Here is a 15,844-nt window from a genome sequence, read left to right on the forward strand (position 1 = left end):
ATTGTATATAAAATATGTTTATATATATAAAATGTTTTTCCTGGGTTTATATGTAATAAGTTAGAAATATGTGATAAAGCTATTGTAAATTAAAAACTTTTAAAAGAGATAACTTAATGTTTGAATAAAGTATTCATATTTATTACTTACTATATATGTATCCTGTACTTATTGAAAGTAAGAAAAAAGATATAAGAAAAGGAAAATACAGATGCATTTTTTATTCATAATATCTCAATTACAAAGAAGTTTTTTTTTTGTTCTTCATGCATATGTATCAAATTCGATTATTATGCATTACATAGAGATAGAAAAAATATTTTATATCTATCGCGCATAGATGACGTGCAAAATTAAAGACGCGAAAACGGTTTACAATTTGTTTTTTTGCAAGAAGAAAGAAAAAAAAACGATCAAAAATTAATAGTACACAATGATTTTTTTACTAAGTATTCTTGAATTCTTAAATTATTGTATAAGACAATCGAATTCTTGAATTTTTAAATTATTGTTTAAGTCAACCGAATATTTATCAAAATAAATTATTAGAGTGATTTAACTTTACTTATTGGAACGATTTACAAATCATTTTATTATAAACCATTCGGATTTCCCAACTCGCTATTTTTTTTAGAATTCCTGCAACTTCTCTCCAACAAAAACATACGGGACTTTTTGCGCTCATTTCTCAATTATCTTCTTTCAGATCTAGCAAGCTAATTGAACAGATAACGATATAATTTCTTTTAATTGCTACAACATTTTTCTTTGCTATTTGAGATTATACATGTAAAGATCATAATGGAAAAATAATGAAAAAATCTGCTAGATTTTTATGTAGCAGTATATATTTTATGTAGCGCAGTATAAGATTTTTAATTTACGAGCAATTTATTCTAAGAAGCCTATTCTGTAACTTGTAGATGTCATTGAGTAGGTTTTATACATGGTAAAAAAGTTGCACTACGAGACTGTAGTACTATAGTTACAGTTGTGTATGTATTAAAAATTACAAAATAGACTTCTAATTTATTTTAATCCATGAGTTTGAAATCTGATAAATTCAATCAATATCTATTGCAAGAATAAACAAATCAAATTTTCTTTTAGAAATTACTAAATTAACATGATCAATCCTCTTTTATCAAATATACTAGAAAACTCTTTGATAATCATATTAATTTATTTAATTTGTTTAATTTATTTAAGTTTCAGCGAAACTTTTTTTAGTCCAATTAATATAACTAGAAATTTTCCAACCAAAAATGTATTAACCAAATTCTTACATAGTTAAGTCTATAATCATTCTTGCTATAAAATATCAAGCAATTATAATAACCAAAGATTCTGTTTAATCTTACTAAATACATTCTATTATACACATCTTGTTGATACAATTAAAACATTTTTCTCATTATAGATCACTCTCAATAGAATTATTTTGTGTTTTCTATAAATTTAAAATATATATCAATACAATAAGCTCATTATTATATTTGTAACGTTGTGTCTTAGCTTATTATATTATTAATATTTATATGTAAAGATCTTTAAAAGAACATAAAAATAATTTATTAGTATCAAGATTTAAAGTTGATTTAAAGAATTAATCAAGTTGTTTACAAATATTCTACAATAGTATCCTGAAACATCAATTTCATAGAAGCAAGGAATATCTTTCTGGATAACTTTATTCTCAGTGCAAAGATTATATTTAGTTCTTTTGATATTTGCGCTCCAAGAGTAACTTGAGGTTCATAACTGGTCCTGAATCCCACGAAACGATCTCTTCGTGACCGTGACATAAATACAGTGCATAAACAGCACTCTGTCGAATCGCTTCAAGATGATATCCCGTGGAAAATGACATTCACGAGAAAATGCAGGATCTTTTTTATTGATGATAACGCAAAAATGTAAAAATATTCACGTAGTGTTTTTTATTTACAATCTCCTCGAGTCATTTGTGATTAAACTTCTCTCACAAAGAATGATGAAAAAAGCTAGTCATTTCTAAATTAACAAGCTAAAGTACCTTTTATCTTTGTTGAATATACGCACGTGGTTGTATAAGATTTGTTTGCGTTGCTTAAAATTCTCTAGAAATTTGTACACGAGATAAATATATATTTGGATGTTAAGAAAAGAAAACGAAAATACTGAGTACAAAAAGTGTAAATAAGCGAACAAATCTACAGACAAAAATGACGTGTAGAAACGGAAAAGAAGAAAGAGAAAACGAAGCTTATACATTATTCATTATCGTCAGAAAGAGAATTGTGTAATCTTGTAATTATATTATTTGTCATTTTTCATTCGTATGTTGTATTGACAGGACGTGTCGATTTCATCAATATTATGCAATTTGGCAATAGTTGGCATGGATAAAGCATCGCAGCTTATGTCTTATGTTTACACGAAATCAAGGTTAAGTAATGAAATATTAAACAGTGAAATATTATTACTGTCTAATCTTATAAAAGTATGTATATAAAATTCAGAGTGAGCATAATCCAGGTATAATATTGTAATAAAATTAACATAATATCAAATAGAAGTTATTTTAGAAAAAATTATAATGGTGTCACTCGATTTCATTTTTTGACGATAATTCTGTGATAAATTCTTGACATAATAATGATTTTTAAGTGATTTTCTTAATTAAAAAAATTTTTTTAATTTAAATCCTTTTCAAAATCATTCAAGAATTTATCACAAAATTATTGTCAAACAAATATAATTTTACCTAAAATAATTTCCATTTGATGTCAACTTGACGTTATCATTTTTTGTTATACCTGAAAAAATGAAGAATCTGCAGTACTTATAAATCTATTCTGAGTCAATTTTTATATTTAAGACATTCTTAAAATGTCACGAATCAAGAATCGTATTAACATCTTAAAACATTACTTAACATTACAAAACGGTTTAGAAATAGGAACGGACTATACCAATTTTATTTTTCGGAATATACCAGTTTTCTTTTTCTTTTTAGAGACGACTATATTTAAAGCGTATCTTATTATTATAAACTTATTCCGTATTCTTGCTCTGAAATCTCAATAGAACATCTCGATGTCGCAACTTACATAGTCGCCGTTGATAAATTCGCTTTTAAGGAAACGATAATTTCTAAGAGATTTGCGAGAGCGAATTGATTCGAGAGAAGTCATCAACATTGTATTTCCCGTTAGCTGGATGTGGCTTCATGGCATATTATGCACGAAGAAATATTTGACCTTCCATTTATGGCGCACCTTTATTTTGTGGACGTATTCGTTCCTACTTCCTGTCCTGTGTAATTACAATTTTCATAAATCCCCACAAACGCGAAATTTTCAAGCCAGACATCTTCAAGATAGTTCGCGAAGTCGTAAATGTCAAACGATAAATAAAGTATCTTCTTCTTCGATTTTTCTTCCTCTCCCCTCTCTGTCACACCTTTCCCGACTTCTTGCGAAGATATCGCATCCACGTGCATAAATACTGTCAAAGTCCCAATTGATGACTTGTATTTTGACGGACTAAGCAATTACTTGTCATTTTCTTTCACGAAAATTCATTACAGAGCGATCTCCAATGTAAGACGTGCTTTAATCACACAGAAAGTTATTAAAAGATACAATTATAGGAGTATTTTCCGTAACTTTATTCGAATATTCTTTGCGGTAAAATATTGGGTTATATCATTAAAAGATAAAATAAGATCTGATGGTTTTTATTTGGAAATATTATTTCAATAATAAGAGAGAGAGAGAGAGAGAGAGAGAGAGAGAGAGAGAGAAAGCGTTTAATACAAATTCTATGGAAAGCCTTTTAAGAATACAAAAAATAAATTAAAATATAACAGAAAGTAGTTATAATCGGTGTAGAAAATAAAAATGAAGATGAAGTAACATGGAATAGAATATAATGATTATAGAGAAAAAATAAAAAAGCGAAGAAAGAGAAAAAACTATGTTTTATTTTTACAGTAGAGTTATTCTATCATCTTTGCATTGAAATATTTCGATATAGAAATCAAACGCTAGCGGAAATTGTTAATTTGCTCTCCAATATACGCTTTTCGCAATTCGTGAAAGGATGTTTGGTTGGCTGCCAGTTGTTTACATAATAGTCATCCCGAAAGCGAGGTAAAGTGCACTTGAGTATTCGTGATTGCCAAATAGTAAAACAGTAAAAGGGAATATCTAGAACATGCTTTATTTCTAAGCACCATCTAAATATATTTGTGTTTATGAGATTGAAATATATTTAATAAACCATTTCTGGATTATTTTCTCACAATATCCTTTTTTTTTTTAAATAACATTTTAACACAAATACGTAATCATTAATTATATCAAAACAATTATACAATAAAGTACCTTAATTATTGATTGATTATTTATATAATACCTAACCATATTATTAATATATCATTAATTATATCAAATAATTGTATTGTCAAATATTACATAGTTAATTTAGTATATATTTAAAGTTGATTAAAAAATAGTTCTTTATATATATCTATCTTTAAAATTTACTTTGCAATAATTCATTGCTTTTTAGCGATTCATAACTTAAAGATTACTTCAGTAATCTTAAATTAATTACCTTAACATTTTTATTCAGAAGAAATCATTTCTGTCCTTCTATATCAATGAATATTGTATATAAAAGATCGATATATCATTAAAGCAGAAGTGCCTTGTAAACGACTTTGTAGAAGACGAAGCACTTAACTCCGAACTTGAAATGCAGTTTGCCATGACATGTTTTGTATGCAAACAACTCGATCAAGTGTCAATGTATGCGCGTTTTTTTTTAAATGTGCGTAACGAAATTACTTCTTAGTATTTCCCAACATATAAAAAAATATTTATAAACCCAATAATCTTTAAAACATTAAGTAAGCTACATTATATATAAATATGCATTGCTTATTACGATCCTCATATATTAGATAAGTGCAAAATGTAGAAAAAAGCTGCGTCAAAAATTCCACGCGATTCCAAATAACTTCTGTTTCTGATTAATATGCATCTTTATGTAATTTTATATTGCATGTGGAATGGAATTGAATTAAGATGCTCCACCGCGCTGACAAATAATAATTTTTTTCGACGTATAATTACAATGTATATGCATTTTGTATAATACCGCGAGACTCGTGTTAGCATTTATCAATTTACAATATAAGAATATCATCGTAATCAATTCCTACGTGGACGCAATCGTACGATCAAGAGTCTGAATTAATTTGCAATCCGTCGCACAATGCGCCGCATAGAAAATAGTGACTGTCTTGCGTGCAATCGCGAAATTATCTCGCTGCACCGTATATAATAACGTTCGGCTTAGGCGTTGCATAATTGCATCCTGCAAAATCGCAAGTTCAGGCGCATAATGTAACATTACATCGTTCTTCATCTCAAATCTGATATTTCGTAATCGTTACGCGTAGCGCGCGCATACAAATAGATTGTTAGCCTTCGCGAGGAAATTTAAAATAAAAAAACATGCGCACATTGCACTTGTCTATAAGTCACGATAAGGTGTGCGCGACCAACAGAAACTGATAGCAGTAGTGTACTAACTCGTTCGCATGTAAATTAATAAATGACATTAGTATAGCAAGCGATGCGTACTAAAGAACAAGTACACACAGAAAAAATTAATCTACTGCTAAGAAAAGTGATTACTCAATTTATTTTCTTTCCTTTAAGTACAGTTATCTTTAACAAAGAATATTTTCTTGATAATAATCTTAAAATATACTTATTACAAAATTTCAGAAAAACTCATTATATACTCGAAAGACAAGAATTTATTTTCTTCTAAACAATACTAAAATATAAAATTGATTGAAGAAACGAACTTTTTATACAATAATAAGCAAATTTCTTTTAATTTAATAAACTTAATTGAAGTATTAAACTTACTAGGATTAATATTTTGAATAAATTTAATGTTTGTAATGAACTTATGATAGATTTGCGAATGTAAACTTTTGAAATGCTTGAAATAATTATTACTTGTGTATTTTTCTGTGTGTGCGCGAGTAGACTGCGTTATCTTTCAACGTACATAACGCTGCAAAACATGATTCAGTGCAGAGTTGCAACATTCCGGCGAACGATCGTTTACAAGTGTATCAAACATATTGTAAACTTTAAAGAAAAAAAGTACATTGCTTTCGAAAATTTAGAATTTTTTGGAAGTTCCTGTTGACTTGTGAAAAACGTAGCTAACATGCTACGTTTTCTACGTGACGCTTTTTGATGATCACGCTTTAAAGATAAAGTTATCTTCCGGCATGCACAACGCTGCAAACATTTCATTGCAAGGTTGTACTTTTTCGGCACGATTGTTTTTTACAAGAAAAACATATCGAAAACTTCGTGAAAGTAAAATGTATTGCTTTCGAAAGTAACGAATTTTTTTAGAAATTTTTAATATGTGCGTATTAATATGTTACATTTTTTACACACTTAAAGAAACATTTCTTTGATTAAAATAATGTGTTTGAATCAAAGAAATTTGTGCATTAAAGGAAAGTTTCTTTGATTTGAAAATCATTTCTTGAAATCAAATAAACTTTTATTTTCTCCTCAAAGATATTTTCACTTTAACTTAAAAAAATTAACAACAGAAATGATTTTTTAAATTTAAATATAACCTTTCTTTAGGTGCATGGTATTGTACTTTTTATCACACTTTACAAAATGACGTTATCTCTCAGTATGCATGCACTGAGAAAGATTTGGTATATGTAATAATCATTTGTTAAAAATTGGTTAGTCAAACCAAAAATTGTATTGTTTTAACCAAATTTTTATTAGAAAAACACAATTTCTAAATAAAAAAGTAAGAAAGTTTTTATTAGTCACATATCAACAAAATAAAATGTACGTTATTCATACCAAAATATTTCCTTCAGTGTAACATTGCAAACACGTTTAATTGCATGAATACAACATTCCAACAAATAATCATTTATTACAAGTGTGTAATAAACACATATTGTATGTTATAAAGTGTAATAAACTTTTTGTGAAAGTAAAATATACCTACTTTCGAAGTTATCAAATTTTTTGAGAAGTTTCTGTAACACATATACAAAAAAACCAATTTGCTAAAGTAAAAATTAAACTAGATATTTAGATGAGGCATTCCACGTCAAATTGGACACTTTTGAAACATTGTCATTTTTTTTTTAAATTCGTTGACATATTCTACAGATAAAAATATGAGACACGTGTTTGGCGAAAAAAAATTGAGATTTTTTTTGTGAAATTATTCACTCTTATAAGTTACAGAAATTTACAAGAAACGTCGCTCATGCGAACATTAAAATTATTATCGTCGAAACTATTAGTTGTACAAAAAAAAATGCAAGAGAAAGATCTTAAATTGTTCTAGGTTATTTTTAATTTATGATTTTTGTATAAATAAATCATTTTCCATCTGTTTACATTTTTTATTAACATTTTTTTCATTAACTCAATTTAAAAATTTTATTAAAATATCATCATATTCCCACTTCAATTACGAATTAATCTCGAAAATTTTAAAATAAAATTTGAATGAACGATATAATTAAAAAATTTTGTTATGTAAAGGCACGGTATTGCATACTAATGATTTCGATGATATCATGATATAAGAAGACAACGTATACCTTTCTCGATAGAAGAAGAGTGAATTTGAGATAAAAATTTGATTGGCTATTCCAATACGTCAGCGCTATTATACGCAGGAAATTTCATAGAGACCAAAATTTGATTGGTTGTTTCCAGTATTGCTATCGCCATTATGCGTAACAGTACACCTTGTATTCTTACATCTTGGATGATATAATTTTAATGTTTATATAATTTTAATGTCACAGTAATAAGTAATCTTTACGAATTTCTGAAACTTATAAGCGTGAATAACTTCACAAAAAAAATCTCTAATTTTTTTCGCGAAACACGAGTCTCATATTTTCATCTACAGAATATATCAGCAAATTAAAAAAAATATTTAAAATGACGATGTGTTAAAGGTGACTTGGTTTGATGAAGAATGCCTCAGATCTAAAAACAAATTTTATTAAATTATCAATATAATTATGTAAGACGCTTAAACTGGTTGTTAGAATGTTATAATTTTTTACACTGATCATTATGTTTAAATTTCCTGTATAATGTATTTTATGCTCCAATAAAACTTCTTTTCGGATCTGTATCTATCTGAATTTTTAAATATTTCAGCAAAATCATTCTTTACATATACAATACATCATTTTTTTTACCTTACGCTTTTCAGTTGCACCTTAAAGAGAAAACAGGTTGAAAAGTTACACAAGAACTTGTTAAAAGCCTTACATCACTTTCCTTTTTTCCGCAGAGTCAAGGTCCTCTCTCAAAGTCTGTTTTTCTAAGTCATCAATGTCGATTCATATCACGTAATGATAATATTATCATATTTTATGATAATATGATCATATTTTAAATAATGGTAATATTATATAAAGTCTAATAATAATATTATTGTGCGGTATCTAAAATTGTCAAGCATTATATCAGCAAGCAATAGTGCCACTTCTTTGACACGTTCATATATATCTTCTTTATATAAAGAGATAAATTTATACACTGAAAGAAAAGATTGGCTGAATAGAGCCAATATGACATAGCATTTTCAATTGATTGCAACAGCCAATTTAAAATGCTATGCCATATTTTATCATCTAATTTGCCGCAATAACCAATCTTTTCTTTTAGTGTAGGACAACCTGTTGAAGTGTTTTTAATTTACACATTTATCATTTTTTACAATTAACTGCTCTATAAGAATTATATAATGGTCAAGGACGTAGATCAAGAATACGCGGCAAAATTATACTGTGATTAATATACGTAATGCCATCGATGGAATAAATTTCATTTTTTCGATAGTTATCAATCACGAAGAAAAACTAATGTGATGACCAGTAGGCATTATTGATACAGCATCAACAACGTTTTGTTGTATTTTTTCGATTTTAATAGATATGTGTATAACATATACGTATATCTGTTGTATAAATTCTTTTTGCTTTTCAGTAAAATTTACATATATAATTATATATAAATAAATATAATTATATATGTATAAAATATGTTATATATGTTATGTGATATATAATATGGTTTCTTTTTCTTATATAATCTTTATTCGCTTATATATATACAGCAAATAACATAGAAAATAATTAAAATAATTCGAATTTTCTTAAAGATCTATATGGACTTTTTGGATAATCATAATTACGCAATATTGTACAAATGTAATTATAATTGTTTAAGACTTCAAAATATTTCTCTGGCCACACAGAACGACTTCTCCGAATGTTTCCATACACCATCATTGCTGAGTCACGTTTCCAATGACAGTTCGCATGAACGTGACGCGCCAATGAGAAGTTTTAATCCGTAGCCTCTATATTCGGTTGACTATTTACATTAATTAACTATCGTTTCTATGAAGGATAAAAACGTGTTTTTTATTGATTTACGCAACTGCTGACAATATCGCTTGATTCATTGCAAGCGTCAGTTGTTCTTGCTTACCGCTCGTGTAATATTAGAATATAAATATATTACGTCAACGTATTGATGATTATTATCAGTGATTATATATTCTAAGTATATTATATTATTGTAGACTTGCTTGAGTTTAATATTTCAGATCAAATAGACAATATAAGATAAAAAACTAGATGATTAAAGAAGGGATAAGAGTTTTAATTTGGAAGCAAAATTTGTGAATTTATTTCAGGAAAAGGAATAAATGACATAGTTCTTTATAAGATGTGGAAAATTAAATTGTATTATAAAACTCTAATGTTTTTAAATGTTGTTCTCTATAAGATGTAGAAAATTAAATTATAATACAAAATTAAATTGTAATACAATTAAATTGTAATGCAAGATTCATTAGAAATATAATTTATTATTATTGAAAACAGACCCAAAAACTGTGAAGTACTACGCGTTTTGTTATCACGATTTCATAATTTCTAACAAAATTTGTTATTTTCTAAACTACTTTTTCTCAGGAAATTCCATAGATTGAATCTAAAATAAACTATTAGAAACATATTATTATACAAAATAGTAACAATATAAGCATAAAACTCTAATTTTTGCATAAAAATCGACAAATATTTACATTGTTACTATTTTGTAATAGCATTTTTCTAATGTCTGTTTTAGATTTTAATCTACAAACCAAAATGCACTGAGAAAAACTAAATCCAAACCTTGATACAAAAAAGCATATTCCATTGCAAAACTCAAAATTTTCAGGTCTGTTTTTAATGACAGAAGACTTCAATATTTTTAGTAAATTATTTTTGATAAATTTTGTATTACAAATTAATTTTTTACAACTCAAATTTAGTAATAAATAACATTTAAACGAATAACAGTGTTCCTTTGAATCTTCCTTGAAATAAATTTATAAATTTCGTTACCAATTTAACTGTAAAAATCTCATCTTTAACCGTAAAATTCTCCTGCACTCCTCCCTCTAAAAAATTTCATTAACTCTTTATATTTTTATATCTTTTTATGTGTAATTAAAATTGAAACAATATTATTTGCAAAATTTTTCTTCCACATTATAAATACTCTTTATATTTTATCTTATTAATAAACTGGCACAAATTAGCAATTAATTGTGACCATAAATCGACAAGTGTTTACTATTGCTGTTAGAAAATATCTGTTAAAAAAAATAGAATAAAATTAGCTAAAAGAGAGGGGCTTACTAATATGTTACCACTTTTTCAGAAATGATGTTATCGGACCTCACTGAAGTGCCGTTCATAAAAATTGGCGATTTTAAGCTCGAATTCGAGCTCGGGCCTCCTAATCCAGAATTGCAGGAAGTAGCAAGAAAGGAATTAAGAGAGTCTCCTGAGATACAAAAACAGTCGATAACACGCCTGCAAGAATTATTAAAAGGTAGCGTGAATATAAAAAAATCTGTTAAGTTAACGTAAAGATTATGAAATACGAAATAAAAAATATAAAATAAAATATGAATTGTAAATAGCAACACGTTAAAGAGTATTCCAGTGTAGAACATAAAAATGTGGCTTATATTTTGGAGAATATTTTTTTTTTTTTAAGACACTGCTGCATATATTCTTTTACGCTATCTATTTGTACGTATTTATAGTAAGTATCGGCAAATTTTGATATGGCTAAATGTTTATTTATTTTTATATTACGTAAATTTAAAAATAAAATATATAAAAACATGCGTCGGTGACTGACATTAAGTCTATTTTTTATAGCTAAACTAGTGTACATTTTTAGAACTTAAAGTGAGATAGGTATATGTTTGATATTTGGTGAAAGCGAGAAGGAGAGTTCTAGTACAATCTAATCAAGTCTAGAGTCTTTATAACAAAGTCTGGACACTGCGTTCGCGCGCATGCCCGTTCGCCATTAACAGTCGAAACCGGAAATGTATCGCCGTGTTTGTCGTTAAATTCAAATGACTGTTTGCTGTTATATGCGACAATAGAGTTGAATTCAAACTATTTAAATAATCTAAGATGAAAGATAGAGTAGAATAGAATTGTATAAGCGAGCAAAAATATGTCTGACAGCGTGTCAATATCCCTGCATTCGTTTATACAGCGGTTAGCGCAGAAGTATTATTTTATCCTTGTTATTCATCGAGTGTTAAACAAAGATTATATTTAAATACTTACTCTCTGCGCTAACCGCTGCGTAAACGAATGCACTCTGGGGACTCTAGTCAAGTCTAGTGTAGGAAATGAAAAACAGAATAAAAACAGATCTATGATTGCAGCTATCTAATTTGTCTAATGTCTCGAAGTCATTTTTATAAATGTGTTAATATTTAAACTTTAAACCAACTGTATATATATAAAAGTTACGTTTATAACATATATTATGTTTATATTATGTTTAACATTCTGTTTTTATTGAACAACGCATTTTTATAGTTTATTTTTTTATTTTTTTATTACTTTTATTTTTATAAACTAAAATTTAAAAAATGCTAACAAATATCTAAATACTTTTGTATGAATGCTTTAAGTATTCAAAATAACTTTGTGATCCAGATAGTAAATCGTCATCAAAAATTTATTATATTATTTATAAATTTATTATATTAAATGTGATTTTAGAATAATCGGTAATTTTTTATAATTTTGTTATTATTCTGAAATCTCTACAAAACATCCTTATCCGAAATAAAAGATACAAAAGAATTTTTAGTTATTACTAATTATTATTATTAGTGTGACTATATTGTAAACTAGGATAAATTAAAAATTGCAACTGTTCAAATGATATGGTTTTAAAAAGTAAGTATCGATTTTTTTAACAAAATGTTTTAATTTAATATTTATAAAAAAGTAATTAATTTATACATATTACAACAAATCAATTCATGCAATAAACAGACTTGTGTTTTACATATACGGGAAAGTTGAAATTAATAGATTCAGTAATTACTGAAATTATATTAACCAACTTGAAAGATATGAAACGCGTTTTTCTATTCCATAAAAACGCGTTTAAGGTTTTAAAAATATAGTTGCAATACAAAAATTAAAATTTATCTCTAATCACTAATACCGGTTATATAACATAAACCCTCCTCTAATTCGAAATGCTTATTTTTCATTTTTCTTCAATCTATGCTTGATAACAGTTGCCTTTGAGCGTTAAGCTTAAGTACGTCGCATTTTAACAGATCATCGTGAATATATTTGCGAAGCTTTTTAATCAAATTTTTAATGACATTTGATTATGATATTTTTTATATCATTTTTCTTTTGTAATTTGTTTGTTCCAAAAATTACTATATATACTTATCTGGATATTTTGTGACCAATCGATTTCTGTTTAAGCAAATTTCTTTGACTGGACCCACGGTGATCCTTATCTCCTCTTAAAAGAGAATTTGTGAAAGAAGAGATTTATGCGCGATGTGATGACCCCGCAGCTATCTCTCAATTTCGCTATAAACAGCACAAAATTCAATTCTGGATATACATATTTATGTTTTTCAAAAATTTTATTTTTTGAAGAATTTGAAATTCTTGAATTTTTTTCAAAACTTTGTACCTAAATTTAAAAAATCCTAAAGAAATTTTTATATGCATTTATTATAGATAATAATAATTATTATTATTATTAGGCGTTAGGAACTCGAAAGTCCCGCCACTGTTCCCGTGCCTGAGCAAGATCCCTCCATTTGTGACCCTCGTACCCCATTTCGTTAAGGTCCATTCTAATATTATCTTCCCATCTACGTCTTGGTCTACCCAATGGTCTTTTCCCATCCGGTTTACCAATTAGTATTTTATATGCAGTTCGATAATAGATAATTACAAGATAATTACAAGATAATAAATAATTACAGTTCGATTATAGATAATTACAATTTTTAAATCAAATGCAATTTTTATCCAATTTATAACTTTGTTTATGACTTCTTCGATAATTAAATTATACTACATTTTATTATTTTCCAAAATGAAATTCAAACATTTGTTCTACAAAGTTAAAAGTATGTTTGTAAATTTTTAAAGTCTTTTTGTAATCATTTTAAATAGATGAAAAGATGAACAGATTCGAGATACTTTCGATAATAAAGATCATAAGACACCGAATTGATCATGATACTGTAAGAATTAAACTTTTTGGGTATTTTTTATAACTTACTGTTTTTATAACTACTGTTTAAAATTTTTTATAATTATTTAAAATTTTTATTTGACAGCTGAAAAAGATTTGAAATGCCCGTTGGACAATGAAGCCTGGTTGATTAGGTTTTTGAGGCCGTGCAAATATTATCCCGACTCATCTTTCAAGCTCATCAAACACTATTACAACTTCAAAGTGAAACATGCGAATGTGTACGACAACTTAAAGCCGAGTAGAGAGAAAAATGTCTTCGAACAAAACATTCTAACTGTGCTGCCTAATCGCGATCAACACGATCGACGTATACTGATAATTGAACTTGGCAAGAAATGGAAGCACAACAAGTGCAGCCTCGATGAAGTTTATAAAGGATGTGTATTGTATTTGGAAGCGGCCATGATGGAGCCGAGTACACAGATCGCTGGCGCGATTGTCATCTTTGACATGGATGGTCTCACCCTTCAGCAAACCTGGCAGTTTACCCCGCCGTTTGCCAAGAGGATAGTCGATTTGCTTCAGGAGGCAATGCCTTTAAGGGTAAAAAACATACACATTATAAATCAACCGTATGTATTCAACATGGTGTTCGCTCTGTTCAAACCGTTCCTGAAAGAGAAGTTGAAAAATAGAGTGAGTATATTATGAATCAAAATATTAGCAATACCTATGCTATCAATTTGTCAGCAGATTCTAAAAAAATATTGTGGCAATTTAGAGATGAGAAGTTATATGGAGGAAAATATGGTGATATTATGGTACTCCCATTTATGTTTTCTAAATTTATACAACAATTTGATTAATAATCAGTATTTAAATTTGGGACTTAATAATTACATTTGGCAAAATGTTCAATCGATTCTAGACTCAAAGTTACAAAAAACATTTATCACTTAGAACACTATAAAATTGTGGCGACACTGCATAATGGTTCAAAGAGAACAGGAGTAGCCTACAAAACTAAATTTAAAAAATTTATTTTGTTTAAAAAATAATATTTGGTTACAAAATTAATAAGAGAGTAAAATATTGCAGAATGTATATACGCCGCATATAGGTTATTTAGATTAACAAACAGAGTTAAAAGTATATAATAACGATAAATTATTATATTTCAAGTAGGATTTAGTTTTCTTAAATATTGATGATTTGATTTGCTAATTCGATTTTTATATATTTTTTTACTTTTTTCTTCTGCTAGATAATTTTTCACGGCACCGATCGCAAATCATTGCATCAATACATATCGCCGAAATGTCTACCAGCGCAATACGGTGGTACGCTGGAAATAAAAACGATAAATGGACCCGAATGGTACTCCTTGCTGATACAGGTTGACAAGGAATATGAAGGTATGTCTAAAAGAAAATTGCATCACTCGTTTCATAATAGTAACAAAATGAACAAAATGACAAAATTGAAATAAAGTTCAAAACCTATTTGACGTGAGTGTATTTTAATAAAACTTTTTTATAAGAACGATCTTTTTTCTGTTGCAGCTATCAGTTCGTACGGCTATAAAAAGACATAGTTTCTTAATTGCCTTGAAGCATTAAAAAATAGATATGGATTTAATAAGATTTGGATCAAATACGAAGAAACAATTATAAAGCGTAACATTTTCGAGGAAAAATATTAGATTTAATATCAATTACGACAATCATAGATCGTTCTTATATATATAATATATTCAGTCCTCGAAATGTTATTTTCACGAAGCCTTGCTTACTTTGTAAATTTATTTATAACATATATTATATATTATTGTACAGGCTTTTAATTCTCATTTCTTGTTTCAACAATTTAGCAAAATTGTATAAGATAAATGTAACATTGCTGAAAGAGTGATGTAATTATTCATAACGTAATGATCACATTATTTCTGTACTTATTTTTTAATTTTGATACGGAAAAAATTGATATTGATTACATATCAATGATCTTATTTTCGGAGTAGAGATCAATTACATGTCAATGATCTTGTTCAAGATCAGTAAAAATTTTAAATTTTATTTCTTATACATACTCTTAATCACTCTGTAATCATGTGATAAAAGTATTATACATTTTGCATAGATTTCGTACATAATAAATGAAATGTATTTATATCATTTATTAAAAATGCATATGTATGT

At 27.4% G+C, this 15,844-nt stretch overlaps 1 protein-coding gene across 5 annotated transcripts in view; it reads left to right on the forward strand.

Annotated features, from left to right (window-relative positions):
* The window catches only part of LOC108750622 (alpha-tocopherol transfer protein-like), a 53,768-nt gene extending 38,451 nt beyond the window's left edge, over positions 1-15,317 (forward strand). For 4 of the 5 annotated variants that reach the window (XM_018490214.1, XM_018490187.1, XM_018490224.1 and 1 more), the window contains exons 2-4: positions 10,809-10,982; positions 13,789-14,342; positions 14,911-15,202. In XM_018490214.1, coding sequence (XP_018345716.1) covers positions 10,811-10,982; positions 13,789-14,342; positions 14,911-15,135 — 951 coding nt within the window. In that variant the 5' untranslated portion in view covers positions 10,809-10,810 and the 3' untranslated portion in view covers positions 15,136-15,202. The other variant, XM_018490204.1, reaches the window with a different exon arrangement.
* The last annotated feature ends 527 nt before the right edge of the window (positions 15,318-15,844 follow it).

Source organism: Trachymyrmex septentrionalis, unplaced genomic scaffold, assembly GCF_001594115.1.
Source record: "Trachymyrmex septentrionalis isolate Tsep2-gDNA-1 unplaced genomic scaffold, Tsep1.0 scaffold11, whole genome shotgun sequence".
Taxonomy (NCBI): Eukaryota; Metazoa; Arthropoda; class Insecta; order Hymenoptera; family Formicidae; genus Trachymyrmex; species Trachymyrmex septentrionalis.